Source organism: Python bivittatus, unplaced genomic scaffold (genome assembly GCF_059951505.1).
Source record: "Python bivittatus isolate LINGU-HERP-01145 unplaced genomic scaffold, Pbiv_v1 ctg000020_np1212, whole genome shotgun sequence".
NCBI classification, from domain to species: domain Eukaryota; kingdom Metazoa; phylum Chordata; class Lepidosauria; order Squamata; family Pythonidae; genus Python; species Python bivittatus.
Window position 1 is genome coordinate 70,266,480 of NW_028277030.1, and position 23,458 is coordinate 70,289,937.

The following is a 23,458-nucleotide window of genomic DNA, read 5'->3' on the forward strand; positions in this document are numbered from 1 at the left end:
TGGAAATCATTGTTATTGTTTATACCCATGTATGGCAATGGATTGAAAAACAGCTGAAGGTATCAACTGAAGGTTTAGAAGATTGCACCCTGGCTTCCATAGGCACCTCCAAACAGAAGATAAAGAACAATAGCTATAACTAACCACCCTTGTCTATTAGAACAATTTCCCTCCCTTTTCATGTGTTTCCTTTCACATGGTGTGAAATCTTAAGCATGGTAAAAATAAAGGAAAGAGCAACTTAGTTATCATTTCAGACTGATCCTCCCTATCAATAGCTGCTCATGTGTGCTGTGCAATTAGACTCCTTATAATGGAGTGTGGATTGAAGTAGACTTTCCCACTCACTTCCACTGATCTTCTACTTGCATAGCTGAGCTACACAATTAGATGGAGGGTGGATTAACTAGGAAATATAGGAGATATAACTAGGAAATATAGCCTTCATTCCCTTCATGTATACATTTCAAGTGAGCCCACAACTTGCCTTTTTTCCTCCCAAAAGGGAATAACTTTGCACATTTTGTAGGTGGTATTTGGAGCCTGAACACTATATCAGGCTGAAAAACCCTGTTCTGTATAACACATCTCAGTAGGATTATTTGTGGTTTTGTTTTATACAGTCAGAATTCCTTGTCAGTAAAGTGTTGGCTTTTCTTTTGGGATTTCTTCAAAGATCTTATCTGGTCCTTTTTCACAACAATGTTTTTATGAATTTTCAGGTGCCAGTTCCTGTACTCCTCCTTGGCACCAGCAAATGCTAATATGGCAAAAACAAGAATTAATGTGATGTGTGGAATGCAGCTGTCCTAGTGTCCAAAGGCGCCTACGGACAGCACCCATCAATTCCTCCAGGCTAGTGAATGGATACCTATCAGTAGCAGCAGTGCCTCCAATGAGGAACAAGTCCACCATCATGCAGATGTGTACAATAATGGCAACAATGACAGAGTCCCATGAGAAAAAGTAGCAAGGTCCAGAAGAGTCCTTAAAACAAAGACTATAATGACTTTTCAAATGGGATGTTGAGTTAAAAATAATGCCAATAAAATGCATAAGATTTATTCTGGATACCTTTGTAAAAACATTATAGTTGTCACCATTTAGATCCAACTGGCTGGTAAATAACTACCACAAACAAACAATGATTTTTGCAGAAGAAGCAGTGCTTTTCATTAGGGATGAACATGAACAATATAAAATATATCCATGCTTCTTCCACTAGATGTCACCAAAACAATATTTTTTGTCTGTCCACTCTCCTAGTAGGCAACATGCTTCAATCAAGTCTCATGTCAAACCATTTGCTACAATTTTATAGTATTTTGAATGCGCAAAACACATTACAGATTTAATTAGACACTATTTATAATACAATTTCCATGTTAGAAAGTAAGACCTGAGGCTGAGCTGCTTGCCCATTGGCAGGCTGGTTCACACTTTATAATGAGCCAGATGTTTTATTATTATGATAATAGGACAAATGTACTAGTATTTTTTGCCCATTTGGGCTTTTCCTTGTAGCAGGATTAGCACTGTAAGGAAACTCCATATACATCTTGCTTAGCATTATGTCAAAACCAAGATCCTTGTTTTGTTGCTCTCTGAACAAGCCTGAATCAGAAACTAGAGATTTACTGTATTCTCAGTTTAAGCTTATGTTTTGTTAGAAAAGCGGTGATTCCATTGAGATGTAAAGCTTAAACAAGCCATGGATGGAAATTCCTTGGTTTGTTTAGCCACTCCTAACAGCAAGAGGCAAATCGTACTGTTTGGTTTTTATGGGCCAGCTTGTTTGCTCAATCCCAACAGGTCTGAATTCACAAGCACCAACTCTGATTTCATAACAATTATCATGTTGAACCCATGTTTTAACCATCCAGATCTAATCCAGCTGTTTGACTGCAATCTGTCACTTTACATCAGACCTATCGCTCATCCATCTTTAAAGTTGATTCTTCTTCAACAAGAAGAGTCGGTTTTGAAATCTCTCCTTTCTTCAGTCTTCATTAATGTAAATTGCTGCCATTTTAGAGATCATGTAATTATGATTTGCTTAACCTATTTAGAGAACCAAAGAAACCTGTAATTCAAAAATGGTTGACGAACAGTTGTTAGACAAATAGCCTATGAATTGGCTTAAATTATTTTGATGAGCTATAGATTACATGTAGTTCTGTAATCCCACCCACATTGTTGCGTTAACAAGTAAAAGCTTCCACAAAATGGTGAAATGTTAATTTGAAGATTGATACAGAATGGATGCCTATCAGGAAAAATAAAAAGTGTGTTAGCACTTGATGTGGTTTAGGTCGATGTAATTAAATCAAATTCAAATCCTATCTTTCATTGTGATCATATTAGTATTTAGCCATTTAAAAATAACTGGTGAAATAAGAAAATTCCATGAATTGGAATGAGTCATTCTAAGCTTGTTGCATAGCCTGATTGCTTTTTTTCAGTTATGCAGCATCAAAGAGGAAGAGAATCTCTGCAGGGCTGCGTGTAATTGGTTCTGCGTTTCCTCAAAGACATTGCAGACTTTGTCAGAACACATCTGTCGAAAAGCTGAACTCCTATCCTAGACATATTGATTCTTGAGATTACATTGCCAAGAATCTCTGCAATAACGAATTGATTAAAATAAAATGTGTGTGTGTGGTGTGCATGTTTCTACCCAGCCTAAACTAGAAAAGGAAAAATGATCATAGCCATTACATAATTTATACTGTTAGGTTTCTTCTAGTAATCTGGGCTTTTTGAATCAATCCCAATCTGAAATTAGAAAAACAAAAAACAAAAAAATGTGTTTCACGTGTTTTAGTTGTGAGAGCAACACCTGAATACCTGAATCAGGGATAGGAAATGTGGTTTCCACTGGTACTGTGCCCAAGTCATGCCCTTGGTTCTTGCCAAACTCTTATCTTGCTTGATTTTTAAAAATATACTTTTATTGGTAACTTCTAATTATTAAATGGGAACCATGTATGCTGCAAAATAAAATGTCAGGCATTATCTACTTGGTTTTTACAGGATTTCCCCTGGGCCTCCTATAGTCTGGTATTTGTTTGGGGAGACTATGCATCTCTCTCACCCAACCACCCAAAAAAAAAAAGAGATAAAGATAAGACATAGTAAGATCATGGTAGTAACATCATGGACAAGCTGTAAGAGTTAACAAGATGCAGTCTCATCCATTTGCCTTGACTTTTTTTTTTTTTTGGTAACTGGGCACATCCACCATGGCAACCATTTTGTAACTATGTACAGCTGCAATCTCAGGTTTTTAATTTTTTTTTCCAATTTTCTGATCCAGTACTCTCAAAGTATTAGACATTCTGCCATTTTGATGATCTTATGAGCTGTTGCTGAGGAGCGATTGGATTGAAGCCCTTCCCCAAAATCCCACCTTCCATCCTGGCACTGAAGAGCAGAATCATTACAACCCTTGTTCTTAATTGCCCAGGAACAGACTAGCTGAAGCCATTGTCTGGAGCAAGCTAGAGTCAAGAAACAGAACAGCAAATGAAGAGACCAGGAGCCAGATGCCAAAATGGCCTCCTGCAACTGGGGAACCGTGATGGCTGGGTTTAAAAATATCCTGTCTAGGGTCACATAGCTGTGGAGCTTTTCCCTAGCTGCTGTTGTTAACAAACTGTGAACTGTGTCAACTCCAGACAGTACACTGTACTTACTCATAAACTCATACTGTACTCATAAACAGCCTGCTTTGACTTAATGTGGTCTGCTGTATGGCCTGGCATTCATGTCTGCTGGGGTGGAGCATCTGTACTGGTATAGGAAGGTCCCTGTAACTCTTCTCCTAGGCTTGAGAAGTGGATGGCACCCCAGTGTTCTTTGTGTCCTGATTCATTGGCACCTTCTCCTCCTCCTTTTCATCCAAGGCTGATTCCACCCCTTGTTACATGACATCATTACCTATGCTAGACCACCCCTTCCCCAGTGTTCTGATGACAGTGTGCTGGGTATTATCGATGTAACTGTGCTACCAGATATGGTGCATAGACCTCTTAGGCATATTCCCAGGACTGTTCCTCTGTCCCATAACACTTCCAGTTGATGAGATATTGTAGACAGCCCCTCTGCTGCCCGGAGTCCAGAATTTTGTCAACCTTGTATTCTTCTTGGCTGTCTACTAGCACCATTGGGGGTAGTTCTAGAGTATCATGGGCTGGATAAGGCACAGCATGCAATAGCAGAAGGGAGTGGTAAAAAATGGGATGGAACCTATAGAAAGACAGAAGTTAGAGCCCTGCAAGTTCTAGGGTTGATCTGAGCCAGGATGGGAAAGGGACTGAATTGAGTTGTTCAAGACCAAACTCATAGTGACAGATATTTAATTGGCTGGTGTGGTATTTAATTGCCAGACTTGGTTAGCCATCTTCCGGAGGGTTCTGCTTGCTGGGGGAGATCAGTGAAATGTCTGTATCTATCCTTGGCCTTCTGAAGTTGCTCAGATAAAGCAATATGTATCAGTTGCAGTTCAATTAACATGTCCATGGCTGGGAGTGATAATGGGGAACCAGCTGGGAAAAAATGTGGGTGAATGCTGTAGTTGGTGTAGAATGGGATTGGCGGTGTGGATGTGTACAGGGAATTGCCTTAAGCAAATTCAGGTAGGAGCAATGGATTCCCCCAGTCATGCCTCGATCCACTGGCCCCTCCTACCCCTTGGAGGCTAATTCCACCATGAAGCATGGCAATGTTCTGATTACATTTCTGATTATATTTTCTGATTATATTTCTTATTTATATTCCGTTTTCAAAACTGATGATAGTTTCAGTGATTTACCTGCATCCAACTTAGAATCCCATATGTGGTACATGTATTACCAGTTGAGAAACACAGCATTAAGATACAGCTAAAAAAGTAGCATGTATAAGATAATAAATATGGGACAGCCAGGACTGTCTGCAATTCCCTTTAAGTATACACATGACTGAAAACCCATATATGCTGCCATGTAAAAGTCAATAAACGGTACATATTGTCTGAGTATTTGGGTTAGAAATGTGCAACTCTAGTTCAAATGAAGAATTTGTCTAAGTATCTATATTTATATCTCTATTTCTGATGTAAAGATTCCTTAGATGCTAGGCAGAATATTTTAAAAAGAGGGAGTAAATTAATTTATTCACTTTGTGTTAATTATTGCTTCTGATTTCTTAAATACTCTGAAAGCTATAGCTGCCTGGGACTATATCTTCTAAGAATGCCCACAGGGCCCTGAGACTTCCTTGGAAATAAAAATGATATGATTGAGATCGCCACCCCCACCCAATTGTTCACTAACAAGATTGTATTAAAGTGCTGCAATGAGTTTTGCATTCCTCATCCAGGGCCTTCTTGGCGCTTTGCAGCATACCAGCTTTGCATAACTTAAACAATATATTTGTTTAAGTTTATTTATTAAACTTAAGCAGGCAGTTTATTTATTAAAACAACATTTAAAAAAAATAATAAAGTCAGGTAAGATAGGGAGTCTGGTGGGCAAAAAAAAAAAGGAGTTCTCCACAGTGACCCACACTCCCAGAGATGTCTGGTTGCCTACCCTTGATATAATATAATTTTCAACATTTTGGGTCTCAGAAAACTGTTACATTTTTTAATGGCAAAATGACTCCCTTGAGGATTTTGCCACACTTTTGTATCTTTTTGCCCTTTTAGATGTGAAATTATTCCTTGTTAGTATACTTTTTAAATCTGCATAAAATTTGCAATACTGTATAGACTTCCAGAGTCCTTCCCCACAAACTAGGATAACATTAGTACCTTAATTTTCCTGGTACTGTATTAGTCATTTGAAGCTTAAAGGATTAAAAAGTGATTTGTTCCATTTTGTGGAACGAGGAATTGGGCTGCACATCTTTAGCAAACCACATGGTGTCACTTTTTATCTAAATTTCACTGGATTGCAAATCAGTTCAACAGAAAATTACATTGCAAACTCTAAATCTCCTACGGACTTCATGATTGATTGTAAACAAGGCTTCATTGTGAAATGACCTATTTACAGAGATTAATTGGGGATACAGGTACAATCACTTTCCATTTCTAACCTTCCAGTGTTTTCTTACTGTTTTTCCCATGCCTTTCCTATTGCAGAAAACTCACTGACTGGGAAACCAAATAAGAACCTGTAGTTCTCCAGATGTTGCTGAACTAGACTATCCAGCAGCCCTAGTTATCAGGACCAATGACATGAGATATTTGGAGTTTTAATTTGGCAACATCTGCGGAGTCAGTTCTGGGCCAGGTAGCATGGCAAATGGATTTTACCTTCTATGAGCAGTGGGTTTGCTGGTAATGAAAGCATGCAACATAAGCAGAGTTGTGTATATTCTACGTTTTACCACATGAACCATTTGTCCAAAACAGACAAGAAGTTTCTTCAGCCCATAATTGCAAAATAAGCTTCAGAAAGTGAGGAATGATGATCTGAAAGAAACTTTCAGTGGCCAAGAGGCAGTATTTGAATAGGGTTTGTATGAATAATGTATTCTTCTTCCTCCTTCCCTTTCTTTCTGATGCCTTCTTAAACCATCTAGCTTTCATAGCAAATTACTCCTAGATTTGATATGTGTACATACATATACACTCAGAGTCATACTGTGGTTTCTGTTCAGATCATATAAATCGTTTGCCTTTTACACGCAGGGTCTGGCTCATTATGGCATTTCTGCCTGGATATGCACTTTCCCTCAAATCCAACTGGCTAAGGTTTTGAGGGGGAGAATGGGAGTGCTTGTGCACACTTTGCCCCCGTGGTAGGTGGGATGGCTCATATGTTTGAATTGTTAGATGCCACCTGAAAACATCTCTCCTGCTAAGCCTTCCAAGCTTAGCTTTGGATGCGTTTGGGGCTGTGTTAGAAGGGTATGTAGAAAACAAACAGTTTTGGACCAGATGGCCAGTGAGGTACATGATACTGAAGGTTCATCCAATTTAAATTTCCCTATGTTTGATCTTCTGTTGAAACTGTGAAGCATAAAACTCTGAACCCCTGTTTTTCCTCAATCAGTCATAAGCACATGTACTATTTGGACAACATGATTATTTGAGTCCATGGGGGTGATATGTCATGGGAACACCAAGGAGTCAATTGTCTCAAACAGTCAATTTAGATTTAGCTCCAAAGAAACCTAACCCTTGCACAGCACTTAAATTTACACCACCCAGTCTGCTGTGTTGGGGGAACAGAAAAAAAAAATAGTGAGAGAAAGAGCAACTGAAAAAGCCTCTTTCTTCACTGCAGATCTCACTACAAAAGCACGGTAGCATTATAGCCTCACTAAAAGGGTTGATGATCTAAGGAAGCTTTGCCAGTTCTCTCATAATGAGAGTCAGTTTGGTGTAGTGGTGAAGGTGCTGGCCTAGAAACTAGGAGACAGTGAGTTCTAGGCCTCCCTTAGGCATGAAAGCTGGCTGGGTGACTTTGGGCCAGATATTCTCTCTCAGACCAACCCACCTCACAGGGTTGTTGTTGTGGGGAAAATAGGAGGAAGGGGTACTAGGTTTGTTCACCGCCTTGATAAATAGATAATAAAAATCTAATTATCATCATCATCATCATCTAGTGTTCATGAGATACAACCATGCATTTCCTGGAGAAAGTGAGTGGGGATTCTGTATACCAAAACTTTCATTTTTTGATCCACATTAGTGTGATGCTGTGCTCCCAGAACTACTGGTTAGGCCCCTTGACTGATGAATGACTGAGTTAGACATCTCATGGGAATTATTTTCCTTGATAGCATTTTTAAGCATCTGATTAGATCTCCAGTTCTTTCCACGGATATTCATCTGATCAGGCTGCCACTGGATTACCATGTCCAGTCATGGGCAGGTTCTAAGGACACTGAGAAATTGGAGTAGGTACAGGAAAGAAGACCAGGATCATGATGGTTTTAGAAATAAGCTGACCAGGAAATCTTTAAAAAGGGTTGGTGAGCCATGGAGAAAATATGCTAAAAGCCATTATGGAGAAGCTAGACTAGACTTGTTTTGTTGCTCTGTAGACTAGAACATGAGCTCCACATTTCAAGAAAGATTTCAGCTAAACATTGAAGAAGTGCCTAACTATGAGATTTGTTGGGTTAGTTAAAATAGATATCCTTGCCATTGCTGAAGATAAAGTCAGGAATGCTACAAATATTGCCTGTACAGTACTGCATTTCTTTTATTCAACAAGGAGCATCCAAAACCAGGACACCATAGAGGAGGAAGGAGATTTCATACAGTGAAATAAACTTGATGAGAGGAGGTCATTGACCACATCAGTGACCTCTTCATCTTTTTCAGTTTGCATTGCACTGGGGTGGGACATCAATTGGAGGCTATCACATCATTATGCCTTGCAGGTGGTGAGAAGTGGTGGCATAGATTCCTTCCAAATCTATAATTGTTCCAAAATGCCGTACAAGCAGCCGCATAACACTACCTCACCGCTGTAGTTTTTGTAATGTTCCAGTGGTAGATCTTGTTAGGCCACTGGAAATTGTAAATCAAAAACATTTTTAAAATGTGCAGAAGTTTTTACTACCACGTTACCCAAAATTTGCTACTGTGTATCTTTAGAATTGTTGTATAATACTGAAAAGAATATTCTGAATCATTAGTGAGTGGTTTTCACCCTAAAATGCATTGTGAATGAAGATGAAGAGTAAGAAATATCCTGAATTTATAAAGAAGTCACTGAAACCATTTATAGAAATATTGTCCAAGATTTTACTGCAAACCAATGGGTTTGGTCACAAAAATGGTACATATTATAACCATGTTAAGTACATTACAATGGTGGTATACATTATGAGCCTTTAAAGTTTTTTTTTCCTTTTAAATATTCATTTAGCATTGCAATCAACTGTACAGGTCTTTTTACAAATACATACAACGAGAAATGCAAGCAAACAATACCCATAAATAATGCCCAAGTTTACAGATTATGAATAAAGAAATGAACTAAACCAACAGATTAGCAAACAACAGCTGGGGCATTTTGGTCCATAGAAACCCTTTCTAAAAATAGAAATATTTATATACATATATATGTGTATATATATATTTCCATAGCAGCAATGCTTTCTTCAAGCATTTGGGATACAAGTCGTTGAAGCTCATCCGGATAGCTTGAACTATATATTTTTACATATATATTTTTTTTAAAAATCACTATCTACATTTATTAATTTATTGTCTTCCAAATATGGAAGGAACAAACAATGCCCCACACTGTTCTCCAAGTGTCACACTGACACTTCTGAGCTAAGTCTGTCTGTGGGAATATACAAATCACACTCCTGCCGTTGTCCACGTGACACACTCACTCACACATGAATCCAAAAGCACTCTGTGATAGGAAAAACTTTGGAGTTCACAAAGATCTCATCATCAGGAGGGGAAAAAAGGCACGTCTTCATAAAGTTCTCATCACATCCAGAAAGATCTCCAAGTTGGGGATATGCTCTCCAAACAAGGACACAAAGAATTTTGTTCTGAGGCTTACACTCTACAGCAATCTATGGCGGCACTTCCTTTTTTTCCCTTCTCCTTTTAGTACTTGCAACCGTGATGTAGCACCACTTGGGTGAGTGGGAAGAACCAGTAGTGAAATGTCATGAGTTCACTTAAAAGGAGTTAATTGTGCTCTTCCAGTTGGAGAAGAACAACACCCCCCCAAAAAGCTTTCAGCAAACGATACAGTTGAAATTAAGGCTGCAAAGCTGCCACACAGTGGGAAGATGTGCAAAATTTTATCTTTCAAGATGACCAGACAACTGGCAGCTTGATCAGGATGCCAAAAGAAGAACAATTATTTTTTAAAAAAGGAAAGGAAAGAAATCACAAAATTCAAAGGAAAGAATCCATGGGGGGAGCATAGGAGAACCCCAGAAATGCTTCGGCAGCCTCTTTGACACTGGCAGTGATGAGGATGCTGTCTGAAGACTGGCCAATGGAGTTTGGGACAGGCTCCTCTGTAAACTCAGGGTCAAAGTGTCGCAGATCATTGGGGCCACTCTGCAAGAAAATAGAGGTATTTGGTTGTTAACGGTAGGCTGCAAGGACACTTAATACTACACTGTCTTCCAGTTCAAGGAGAACCTTCAAGGATCTAATGATGCCACTGCTTCCTAAGAGTAATAGGAAACCAATTCTTAGGTTCCTTTTCACTGTTCATCACTCCCAAGTTCAAATAAGGTCCAAGTCAGCTTTCTCTAACCTGGAGTCGTCTAAAGCCGTTGAAACTGCAGCTGCCAGAATTCCCAGCTAATGTAGCCAAAGAATTCTGGAAACTGTAGTCCCAGGTTATTTGAAGGATGCCAAACTGGGGAAGCCCATTTTAGGCACTCTGCACAGGAGTAATATGCCAATAGTCCTACTGACTCTCATAACTAACATACAAAGGCCACGCTCAGTCAGTAGCCTAGGCAATCAAAACCCTGAATCCACAGTAGCATTTGAATGAAATTTTGCTGGAGGTGCCAGAACAAGGTGGCTTCCCATTTGCCTCCAGCCTCCTCTACCTCCTGAAAAGGTCCTATGGAAGTCTAAGAAACCCTTTGGAGAAACTTGGAGGTGATAAGGGAAGAAGATTGCCTTACCACAGTGAAAAACCTTTATTGGTGTAAGTACCTTCCATGAACAAAAGAAACCTTTGCCAATAACTTATCTAGATCCAACCTGACATGCCTATCTTGCACTGGACAACCTGCTAGCTCAGTATCAAAGCACATTTACTTTCAACAACACGACTATAATTCCAAACTAATTTACTAGGGAATACATCCACTGAATCCACGTAAGATTTGCTTTCAAGTAACCATGCATATGACAATGAAGTTTATAGCAGTGTCTAGCAGGCCTCTGAAAATTGTTTAACAAATGAAACACCCCTTTAAATCCACTACTGTGTTCATGAATTTAAAAAGCAAACTAGATTAGAGCTAATAATAATAACAACCATATCTGGGGAAAGGCTTAACTTCCTTGATGTCTCCTCCAATGTATAAACTGAACTGAAAATCCTAGCCCAGTTCGATTCCTCCAGGATCTTAGTGTAAGGAAGTATTTGTTAACTCAGAGGGGTGGGATGAAAATACTCTGCAGTGTATGTGTGTAAAAAGGCTCAGACGTTTTTTGCCTTGCAGTGGGCAAACCAATAGTTTTATTAGGGCTCTATTTCTGCAGGCTATAAAGCTTCTAACCTAGCAGAGGCGTGCTTAAGTCTTCTGCCAAGTCAAACCTAGTCTTTTTTTGGTGGTGGGGGTGTTAAGTGTCTGGAGAACTGACATTTCCTGTTGAATCCTGATGTGAACTCTGACACTCACTTTTGATTTATGCACACACACTTCCGGCACCCCCAATATAATAAATCTTCCCTGACCATTATGCAATTAAAAGAGCTCTTACCACATTTGGGTTAAAAGGTGGTGTAATCTTCTTATTTATGAGATCATCCCAGTTAATTGGGGAGAAGAAGATGTGATTCTTAATCTCCATCTGTTGAAGGAATGGAAATTATATTAGTTGAAATGCAAAGAACTGGAACTGTCTAACCAAATTCTTAAATGCCTTTCACCTTTTTCCAAAATTATACTTACAAAGTCTTCCTTTGCTCCTAGCCTCTTAGTTCTGTCCTTTTGCAAAAGTCCTTCTAAAAGGTGTCTAGCAGAGTTGGTGATATTTGGCTTCAGCTGTAGAGGTTTGTTCAAGATGTTGTCATACATTTCTGCTGTGTTTCTGCTGTAAAAAGGGGGCTGCAAGAAGAGAAGGAATATTTACTATCTAGAATATTGTCTTACCTTACTACCATTATTTATTGATTTGATTTGCAAAATGTTGCATTTTGTCTTTCCTCTGGGAACTCAAGGTATCATGCATGCTACTCCTTTCTCCGATTTTGTTCACAACTGCCCTGTGACGTTGGCTAGACTGTAATCCTAGTCAAATATTTTAACTACTCCACCACACTGTCTGAGTTTTGATGCAAGACTTAATGTGATACCCACTTAATTTGTCATGAATTAAATATCTCAAACCCATCAGAAGTGGGCTGCTGGAGGTAAGAATGTCACCAGCAAATATGGGCATCTCTGATATCACTCCATAAACTCCAGCTGAACTTCAGTAGCACCAATTTTTTTGCCTGTTTCCTCTACTGTAACTACTGGAGTGGCAAACATTCCCAGCAAGCAGACTAAATAAATCATTCTCTGTTCTTACGTACCAATCCATAAAGCATCTCATACAAAACTGCTCCAAGGCACCACCAGTCCACAGTCCGGTCATAAGGTTGCTTGTGAAGGACTTCAGGGGCAAGGTACTATTTGATACAAATAGAGGAATGGGAACATTTGATTAGAAAGAACCTGAAGGCCAATAGCAAATCTAAGACAGACCCACCCTCTTTAGATGTTCCACTGAAAGCAGGTTTGGGGAATCTGCAGCCCTACAGATGACTCTAATTCCCTTGACCACTGCCTTATCAACTAGGGTAGATCACATTTAGAGGGCCATAGCTTCCCCACCAAGGGAAACAGCGAAATGCCTGGGGCTCACATATGTGAACTAAGAGCCAGGACAATCTGGACAGTCAAACCAGTTTCTACACCTTGAGCAATGTCTACAGGAGCTCCAGTAGAATTGGAGCTTTCTTATTGTACACCTAAACTATACTTTGCAAGATACTGATTTTTTTTTCACCCTCTAGTAATACTCATCAAACAAGACCATCCACTTTCACAAAGCTGGCACATAGTGTCCTATAGTCCCATCAAAGAAACTGATGCCATGGTGATGCACTTGGACCCATACATCACTGTCATAGGAGAAAGCAGAACTCTGACTTACTTCAGGAGTGCCACAAAATGTGGAAGTTGTGCCGTTGTGTTCAATGTTCTCTTTGCAGAGTCCAAAGTCAGTCAAAACAATGTGGCCCTGAGAATCAAGCAAAATGTTCTCTGGCTTCAAGTCCCTGTGGCAAAGAATAGGAAAGACCAGTCAGACTTCAAATCTTACCTGTCTGAACCTCTGTAATTCACATTTGTCCAATTTAAAAGCTTTCCCCCCAAATAAGCCACTTTCCAACTTTTTTTTAAAAACCCACTAACTAACAGTATCTAGTCCATATCCAGAAACAGCAACTAATTAGTGCAATTAGTGTGAAGTTACTGATCCCAGAGCCTATGGCTAGCATTTTGACAAAACAGCCTATAACATTAGAAGCCGGTTCCTACGCTTTTCAAAGAAACATGCATACATACACTAAGTAGGCTGCTTACCGGTATACAATGTTCAGAGAATGCAAGTAACCCAGTGCACTGGCTATTTCAGCAGCATAAAAACGAGCTCTTGGCTCCAGGAAGCAACGTTCCCTCTGGAGATGGTAGAACAACTGCAAGAGATGGGGGGGGGGGGGGGAGAGAGAAAAATCTATTATTGATCCCCAAACCTTTTAACAATGCATTTGATTAAGCACAGTATACTAGACTAGAGAGGATAATTGTTGGAAATGGCCTAGTAATCCTCTGGCTATTTCCTGCTATTAGAGGTTGGCAAGTAGGAGACTCTGAATCTAGTACCTTTACCTAGAATCCCTTTTCATTACAAACAAGAAGAACACTTAAGTGTGTGTTACTATGAAACTGACTTCTACTTTCCCACAAGAACCCAACTCCGCTCAACACCCCCCCCCCCTTAGGATGGCTTTTTTGCTCACCTCTCCACCATTGATGTAATCTAGGACAAAATACAGTTTGTCAGCTGTCTGGAAGGAAAAGTGAAGTCCCACCAAGAAAGGATGCTTCACGTTCTTAAGGAGGACATTGCGTTCAGACATAATATGTTTCTCCTGGGAGAAAGAAGAGGTGTGGAGTCAGTTGTTAGTATTCACAATAATAACAAAACTGAATTAACATAAAGCAAACCAAGTGACCACAAGAAAAATGCTGAATTTACACCAGCTCAAAAAGCATCTTTGGATTGAATTTTCCACAATCCACTTCAAAGTTGTCATTTTAAAAGTATACTTCCTATAGCGTTAAGAAGTCTTCTCTCCTTCCTGCCAGCTTTTTGTTTACCATCTCACCTTAGGAAGAGTTGTGGGAAGCTGAAAGCTCGCCCATTATATTGTAATTTATGAATTGCCCTAAGGTGGAATTATTTTCTTGCTTGGTATCTCTTTGGTACAAGATTAAGTCAATATTTACCTCCTTCTTTTTCAGGATTGCTTTTTTCTGGAGTACTTTTACTGCATAGAATTGTTCTTCTGCCTTGTGCCTTGCAAGAAGAACCTAAAAGAAACCAAATGAACTGTAAGTTTAAGTGTGCTTCCAAGAAATCAAGTTAAAACTACAAACAAAATATCCTTATTAGCTGCAAGAATGCAGCTATTTGTGCAGTTCAGTACATTCACAGGGTTAAAGTTTTGTATCTGAATACTGAAGGGTATTGCTTTAAAGACAAGAGTTAGACAATACAGCTATCAAATCCTTTTGAATATAATCCAAATTCTCTCAGTCTTTAAGATAAATTGTTTTCTTTTAAGAATACCAATTTAACTGCACTTCACTATTCAATTTGCTTCCTCAACTTCATACTAAGATAAATGACTTAGACAAGACTGAGTTTCCCAAGGCCATGAGACAACATTTTAAAATAAGCCTCGGGAACAGAGAATCCACTTGAATATCAAAAGCAATGAATGTTTATCCTTAAAAAGCAATAAGCACAATTAAGACATAGCTTACCTTTCCAAAACTACCTTTCCCAATAACTTTCAGGAAATGGAAATCTGATGGTTTAGCATGAGGGTTAGATGATGGGCCAAGGTTGATTTGCTGAGATGGACTAGGCTGTAATGAAGAAAAAAAAAGTATATGTTTTTTATACTGAAATATTTGGGTGCAGACTTAAAAAAACAAACACAATTTTCAGCTTTTTTGGGGTTGGGACTTCACACATTTGGCTTCAGAGGAACAAAATGCTTATTTTAAAGATGTTGCCAAATGTCCTGCTTTAAATGAGACCGAGAAGTAACTTTTTAAAAAATCTTCCCTTTTAAATAAGTCTGCTGGGTCTTTATTTTAAGACATTTCTTCCCAGGTGAAATATGCATAGAATCAAGGCCACTTACTGGAGGAGAAGGATTGGCATTCATAAGTTCCGGTTCTTGGGGCTGGGAGATCTTCAGGATTGACTGCACTTCAGGGCTGCATAGATTAAACAGAATGGAATTAGTCCAGTTACACAACGCCTGGAACGTGGAAATATCTCACCACAAGGTAGCAGGCTAACTCTAGTTGAGCAAAAGTCAGGCTGGCAAGCTTAGGAAAAGCAATTGAAACAGTTTATTAGGTTTCAAAGCTAAGATGGAAAAGGAGACACAACAAACCTGAGCAAAAGGACTCAGATTTCTTCTGTAATTAAAGGTCAGAGAGAAAAGGAATGGCAGAGAGATCAAGAAATCCAAGCACGCTGCCATTCTCCGAACAGTTTAGTCCCTACCGGGACAAAAAAACCCCAAACCCAAAAATACAATTTTCTAAAGCCAGCACGAGCCCTGTGCCTTCTCAGAAATAACTCTAGAGAGATTTGTTTGCAGGTAAGGGGTACAGGATTGCAGTCACTAGAACACATACTTCTACAGTAAAGCTCTCAGCAATTACCAGTTTTAAAGCAGCTAAACTCACATTCTTAAGTCTACTTCCTAGATATGCTGAACTCAGTGGAACTTGACTGTGTAGTTATCCTTACAGTAGAAATGTAAATATACAAACACAGATCGTGTTTCAACTTCTCTCCCCATAGAAGTCAGGTAACCTCTCACACTACTATAATTAAATTTTAAGTTCTGTATCCGCCATGCAGAAAAGCAAAACATACTTACTGTTTGCATGCGTAGGAATTGGTGGCTATTTTTTGAATGAAGTCGTTCAGCCCCATTCTTCTCTGTTTCATGAAAGCTGCAAATAAGAAACACAGAGAATGAGTCCTGATCTATCGCCAACGTTCATCTTCTTTTCCTTCGTGGTGTTTTTTTAATTTATTTTTTTAAAGTTATTTATTTAGGTGCTCTTTAAATGTATTTACATTAAACTGATTCAAATTAGGTGCTGCTTGTAAATATATTTATTTAGGCGCTGCTCCTCAAGAGTCCATCCGGCCCCCGAGAACAATCTCAAAGGAAATCTTTTTGTGAACGGCAGAGGTGGTGGCGCGGCTCGGTGGTGCTTGCTCGACCCCTACTCACCGATCAAAATCGCCACCATTCCTCTCATCTTTGAATAAGTCAGCGCGGATCCAGAAGCTTCAGTTTTGACTGTCATCGCACAGCGAATGGAAATAATAACAATAACAATAATCCAAGACGATGGGTGAAAAAAAACCCGGATCGATCAACGAGCGAGCGAGCCGGCCTGTCAGCCAGCCCCGGAAAAAGCGCAGAGGATGCTATAGCTAGCTTAGCCGCTCTCGCGCTGCAAAGAAAACTCCCTTCTCCCGCTCCGACACGAGCCGAAGGGGTTTATATAAGCGAAGGCCCGGCGCTGGGAGAGGGAGGAGGAGAGGAAAAAGGGGAGGAGCCCGCGGGAACAATGAGGAAGAGTCTGACTCGCCGTTCCGGGCGCCCCGGAGCCGCCAGAAGACACGCAAACCCTGGCGCTCGTCCGCAGGCAGCGCGCGGACCGCCCTTCCCCTTCCTTCTTTCGCCTTGACATTACCAAGAGTCGCGCAAGGCAGGCCTGCAGGAGGGGAGGGAACGGGCCGGGGGAGGGGCTCTTCAGAAGCTTTTCAGGAGGTTAGGAAAAAGCCGTGCAACGTTGTGCCGGAATCTAGTAAGGTTAGAATGTATTTTTGTTAGTTCTCCTGGGAGGCGCGGGGTGGGGGGGAGGAAGGGAAGGGAAGCAACAAGGAATTAATTTTCCTTTTTCCCACTCGCTTCTTCCGAACTAGAGTAACCTTGGCTGCGCTCCAATTGCCCCCCCCCGGTGTGCGCGGCGGCGGGGGGAGCTGGCGCGGGTTACGGCTGTGCAAATTGGGCACTAGGACGGACTGCTCCGTTCCAAAGGGAGCGCGACTCTAGGACGGCGCAGCCCGGTGCGAGGCTTGGGGGTTCCGGGCCCTCCGGTATTTTCTAGCCTTCCTCTAAGCCATTCACTAGTGAGGAAATTAACGCGTTTTTGGGGGGCACCCTGCCATCCCTGTAGCGACAGGAAGTGTGCCCTCATTCCTGATACGGTTGCTTGGTGTCGCTAAAAACTCTCGAGAAAATGGCTCTAGACCAAACGGGTGTCTTTTTTTTTTTTTTAACTTGCATCCGTGTCTTTTTCCTTCTCCTTTTGCCACAATCCCATGGAAAGGCTATCCCTTCCCCTATCAACTTACAGCACGGTGGCATTTTTCTTCTCTCAGGGATGCCCCTAGGGAGACCTTATTGAAGGATCAGCTTGTACTACAGATAAGAGCGTAAGAATGGACCTTGCGACATTCCGGGCTGCTTGCAGCGGAGGCCCTGAGGAAACTCGCAAACAGCGTGACGCTGGCAGCTCGTTCTTGCTATTACCTCCCCCCCTCCCGGCATCTGTTCAGCCCCCGAACAATATTCGCCGTTACTAATCATCAGGAACAGAGCGTTACTGCGCGCGTTTTTGTCCAAGCGAGCCTTCTGCAATCTGGTGCCCTCCGCAAGTGGTGGGGCTGCAATGTCGGAATTTCCAGCCAGCCGTGCCGGCCGGTTCCTGGAGGGCGCTTGGTTGGGGAAACGATTACTTAATCCTGTAAACTGTTTAAGTGCCAGTCTCGTTATAGAACATATGAAGCATGTACCCCAAAGTGCCAGTAAGCATTATTTGAAGTGTTTTACGAATGAGCGAATAATTCCTCTTCCTACCCGCGCTCGCACAGTTGAGATTGGACGTCTCCCGTATCGTACGAGTTTGGCTTCCTAAATCAGTAACTCTGTATAACACACCTACATAGGAATACACCTCATTAAAACCAATGTGAGCTATGCAGTAAACACAATCGGTGCGAACATTCCCACCGCTGTTCAAAAGCATCGCAATCCAAAAAGCATTTTGGCAACCTGAAATCAACGGGGCTGTTCCAAACTGTCTATTTAGCGTTCTCTCTCCAGTAATTAACTGGTATTTAAAGCTGGCAGCCTCTGAGCAGACCAAACCAGACTCTTTTCGGACTTCCCTTCCCCTTTCTCTTTCAAAAACCACCTCAAAGCAAATCCCAGCAGTGAAACAATAACCGCTGGAGCCAAAACGAAGCCTGGGCTTATCAGATGGTATTTATTAATGACAAAAAAGCGTTGCAACAGCAGCAGACAGAGCGGAGTTGTCCGTTGACTACAATAACTGGCACCACCTCAAGGCCGCAAACAACCAGCTTTAAAGGAACCCTTAACCAAGGGGAGGCATCCGGGGGCGGGCAGGGGGGTTAAGTCTCTCGCCACTCAAATTTAAACTCATCAGAGTCAGAGGCGGGGTCGTGGTCTTCCAGAAGACAGGCAGTCAAGTAGCCCCCCAAGAAAAGAAAAGCGTAACAACCGTCTATCCATCCGTTTCTTACCAAAATCCCCACCAGAAGTAACTGCACTTTTTCCCCCTTCCTTGAGCCTCAATAATCCCTTCTTCCGTATCAGGTCTGTTAATGCCCGTTTATCTTTCACCTCCGGCACGAAGAAAGGGGGAGCGGAGAAACTCCGGCTCACACTGCTCAAACTTTGTTCCGCAGCAAAAGCGACCGCAGCGGCTCGAGCCGGAGGTTGATAAGAAATGGCCTTTCAGTCAAGGAACCGCAGGGAGGGACTCAGGGAAACTGCGATTTCCTGCCCGGCTTTCTCAGTTCAACAAACAAGAGCCCCTTGAAAGCAAGACCTTGGAGTTCACTTGGCTGCCTTACCCTGTTCCCGAGAACGCCTTCTTAACACTTGGGGCCAAAACGTTCCAACACAAGTCCATAGGTGAATAAATAAAATCATAAGGGGCGGGGGGGGGGAGAAAAATCCGTACAATCTTCTCGAGCGGAAAGCGGTAATGGAAATTTCCATACAGTATTTGCAAAAGCTGTGGAAGGGGGAAGAAAAAAAAGTTTATGGATTTACCCTATTATTATAACCACCATAATCCCAGAAGAACAGCGAGTCCCCGAAAGACTATTTATTTATTTATATGCCCGCTGCAATACAACGGAACCCTTGAGGTTTGTTTATGAATGGAATAGGCCCAGATGCCGCCCGCTGGTGGTTCGAAGCGCAGGTGGCAGGCAAGGCCCAGCATTGGTCGAACAGAGGATACGGGGGAGAGAGACGCGGTGAGGGAGGGGGGCGCCCCCAGGGAAACAGAGCGCCGGCGGGACCCGTAGCCCCCAAGACGCTTTTTCCTTCAAGGGGACCGAGAAACCTTCTAATGGAGGCTTCGCCCGCTTTTTTTTTTTTTTTAGATTTTTTTAAGCCACCTTTATTATTTTTATAAATAATTCAAGACGGCAAACATATCTAATACTCCTTCCTCCTCCTCCTCTTGATAATCGATTCCATAAAATAATAAATAATCGATTCCATACAATCTGAGGGAGAGAAAGCAACAGCCTTCTCCACAGAATAGCCCTTTCTCGTCTGCAGAGTGTAATTTCGCCGCCTGGTATTGCCTCTGTAGTAACCTCCCCCCAAGATTTCTGGGAGTCTCCAAGCATAACATGGGTGAGGATGATGGGAGGTGTACTTAAAAAACTGGAGGCCACTGATTTGGAGGAGGGCGCTGAACGGATGAAGTTTGACACTGCATCCCTTCTTGCGAGCCTGTGTGCTTGGGATCAGTACTCACAAGGAATGCTACTGAATGGCCCAAAGAGGTGCTTTTCGTGCCCTTCGTTTTTAGGCTACCTACGACTCCAGAGTCGTCCAAAGGAGGTTCAGGAGGAATAGCTGATAACTGGGTTTCTTTCCCTTTACAAACTCTGCCCCTCCCCTTTTCCGAGGTAGCGTCTACGCGCGCGCTCCCGAAAACATTTTCGCCACTGGGAACCGGAACGGATGCGTCGAACGGTATGTTCCGCCGCAGAAGACCCACCCGGCTGAAGGGAAGAGCGCGCAGCAGAGCGGGAGCCTCCTCCACGCCCCGGTTGGGCAGAGGCTGGAGTGAGCCGTCCCGTCGCGCTGCTGTTTCTCCCTCGCTAGCTCACTCGGCTAACGCAAGATTGCAGAACGCAGCAAGGTCTCAATTTGGCTAATCCGGCACCTAAAAGCCTAAAATAGCCGAATATTGGGGGAAGTCGAGGCTTGCATTTCAGCGAAAATTCCGCAGCTGTCATAACACGCAAATAAAAGCCACTCCGCAGGAAGTCAGCCCCCAAGTCAAGCTTGCCAGGCCCCTTTCTCTTTTCCAGCAAGGAACGGCAGAGCGCCCCCTGTAGCCGACTACGACGCCCCCTTGTAAAGCACAAATCCCGCTGCCGACAACGCGAAAAGACCAACACGCATGCGCCATCTCCGCTTCTGCTTTTCAGCCAACATGACGAGTTTCATCAAGGCATAGAGGCTAAGAAAATGCACTGCCGGAGTCCCCGGCTGGCTCCTGAATCCGAAGCAGGAAAGAGTGGGCCCTCCAAGTAACTCTGAGCTACAACTCCTGGCGGCACCACCAGCATGACCAGAAGTGGTGGATGCTGGGGGCTGTAGTTCTGTAAGGTGCACAGCAAGGCCATTCGTTTCAAATTGAGTTCCTTCCTTTCTCATGGTCTGTTTGTCAGCATTCATCTCAAGGTTGTGCAACTTTGTATTCCAGGCCTCAGTGGCGCTTTCATCCTCAATGGATACCTCCCAATCATGTGCCAGCTCAGAGTAATTGCTCCTGGAACGACACAGATGCTCCAGCACCCCTAAACTTGTGAAAGGAAGAAAAGCCCAGGATCACACTGTCCATTAGTCCCAATCAACTGTCTGCCATAAAACTGCAGAGGAAACCAACAGTGCAGAGGATAATGGGGAGCACCCCATAAAACTGTGGAGGAAACTGATGCTTAGGGCATGTGGACACTTCCAAGGGAAAAAAGCCTTAACAGTGGCAAGGCAAGTGCCTTGCACCCAGGTGCAATCCCACATCTCTATGTGGAGCGTGTCTGAAACCTGAAGAGCTACTTGCAGCTGTGTCCAGAGTGCTGAACCAGTCTGCCTCCATGTATGACAGGTTCCAGACTCATTACAGGCTAGGTGGAGTGTACATCTAGCCCAAAGATTTTGTCTACTTTCTCAAGCCAAACAAAACTCTTAACTGAACTCATTGACCCACCCGTGGTCCCAGGCCTGCTTCATCCTTTTCTACAGAGCCCGTTCTCTTTAAGAGCCCTGAAAGGAAGCCAAAGCCTACATAACAAATAGAGTTCAAAGCAACTTTAGCATAGATCTGCCCCCGGCTAGAATTCTCTGAAGACATTCAGTTCCACTACAACTTCCTCCATTCACTCCTCCAGTTTGTTTTAAAAGGGGGCTTCTCCATTATTTCCACTGCACCAGAAAACCCAAACCCTCCTATCCTTGTCTGCTGTACTTGATAGAAGTAATCACACTTTGTCGTTGTAACTATGCCCATCAGGGTTCCAAAGTTTCAATCCCTGTTCCTCCAGAGTTGTTGCAAAACTTTTTTTCTCTCTCCTTTATCAATTTCAGACAAAAAACTATTAGGAAAACAATACTTAACCAACCTTTTAGTGAAGACTTTTCTTCTTTCCCTCTCATGATTCTCTCTCTCTTCTTTTCCTCAAGATCCCACAATAGCAGTGCAGTGCTGTACTTTTAAATCCTTTGGTTTGTTATAATTCCCAACAAAACGTCTCCTTCTTTGGGCTGTCCGCCTCCCAGTCAGCTTGACAGGAGGCGGGCAATGAAGGAAAGAAACTAGCTGATCTAGCTGCTCGCTTTATGAACCTTGTATTAAAGGTGATTTACACACAGAGCACTAAAGTTCAACGTTAGCCACGTTGTTACAACATAACCCTGAAATTTACTGAAATCATCACTTGCCTATTATATACACAACATGCCCACACGCACACCCAGCATGCAACTAGAAATGCAGGTCGCCTATAATTGATGCATTTGTAACCGGAGCCCAGCAAGACTTGAATCAAAACACAACTGAAGAACAGAAGCAGGGAGGAAAATACAAGAGGCATCAGGGGCGGGGGAAGGCGCCTGAGATTCTGAAATGCTTTTCTGTGTACTGTTCATGCGACTATTTTGGAGGATGTGATTTGTGGATTGGGGTCCCTAGGCTAGAATTTTGGGGTGGGATTTTGTAGTAATCCTTGTTTAATTGCAAGCATTCAGTAGCTGATTCCCAAATCGGTGAAGCCGGAGGATTTGCAAATACAGGGAGAGGTGTGACCCGAGCCGACTCCTTAGGGCTCCGGCTTAATGCCTTTGGGGATCGCAGGCCAAAGGCAGCGGCGACAGGCGTTCCTCTTCTGCTGTGGGGTGGGGGGTGCTGTTTCTGTGTCAAAGCTGCGCGAGAGGACGACTGTCGCCGGTGTCATCCCGCTTCTCCTTCTCCACCCAGCCAGCCTCCCACGCGACTTCCCATTTCTCTTTTTAGCAGCGGAGGGAGACATCTGGGCTCCCGAACATGTGCCGTTTCAGAGGAAAGAGAAGTTGTTGAGACGGGCTTTTCCTGCCGGCCCAGGGGTGGAGGCTGGAGCAGGCGTTCCCCTTTCCAGTCCTGGCACCAAGCACTTCCGAACAGGAAAGCGAGAGATACGCAGCGAGGGCTTTCCCGCCTCCGTTCCTCTCGCTCTCCTCGCAGGGGCAGGGGGCGAGCACAGACGGCCGAGTCCCCGAGCCGCGGACAAGGCGACGCTCCGACGTCGGCTTCAACGTTCAGCTGGGGCGCGGGGGCGCTCGAGCTCCTGTTGTGGAGGAGGAGGGGGGAGGGGATTCCTGCGTGGCCTGCGACCTCCTCGGGACCCATTTGTAGCATCGCCCCTTATTGTTCCAGAACACCGCCGCCCTGTGAAAATCATGGCTTACTCTGATAGGGCTGATAGATCAAAAGAGGCCCACTGAAACTCTGCCAACTGTTCTAGGAAAGGATTGGCACACCAGGCTTTGAAAAAGGGGGCTCGCTTTGGCAGGGTGCTCTGATCCCTGCGGAGTTGCAGGCTGAACTCTGCAACACAACTCATCAAATTGAGGCAGGTGACTTCCAGCAGCAGCCTCCCCCTCCCTCCCCCATCACCATACAAGAGGAAGAATTCCCTGTGTGGACTTCAGTATCCTGGATGACTAAGCAAAAGCTTTTGAATCTGTTACTTTGATCAGTATGGCAGCCCCAGCTTTAGATACATGATGTTCCATACATTGGCTAACATATTATTAGGGCCCTGCAGCACTTTGGACTTGATTCCCAAAAGATGCCTTGTAGTGCATGGGGGCGT

At 42.9% G+C, this 23,458-nt stretch overlaps 1 protein-coding gene across 3 annotated transcripts; it reads right to left on the reverse strand.

Moving 5' to 3' along the window:
* Positions 1–8,725: 8,725 nt before the first annotated feature.
* SGK1 (serum/glucocorticoid regulated kinase 1) lies at positions 8,726–21,889 on the reverse strand. Of its 3 annotated transcripts, none has more exons than XM_015887612.3 (12): positions 21,731–21,889; positions 15,909–15,984; positions 15,156–15,231; positions 14,770–14,874; positions 14,230–14,313; positions 13,740–13,871; positions 13,303–13,415; positions 12,872–12,995; positions 12,249–12,344; positions 11,623–11,778; positions 11,432–11,521; positions 8,726–10,039 (listed from the first exon to the last, which is right to left on the reverse strand). In XM_015887612.3, exons 1-12 carry the CDS (start codon positions 21,762–21,764, stop codon positions 9,872–9,874), a joined length of 1,254 nt encoding a protein of 417 aa, XP_015743098.1. In that variant the 5' UTR covers positions 21,765–21,889; the 3' UTR covers positions 8,726–9,871. The 3 variants fall into 3 exon arrangements, with proteins under 3 accessions (XP_015743098.1, XP_015743099.1, XP_007425537.1); XM_015887613.3 differs by lacking the exon at positions 21,731–21,889 and adding an exon at positions 18,599–18,764; XM_007425475.4 differs by lacking the exon at positions 21,731–21,889 and adding an exon at positions 16,272–16,529.
* Positions 21,890–23,458: the final 1,569 nt, after the last annotated feature.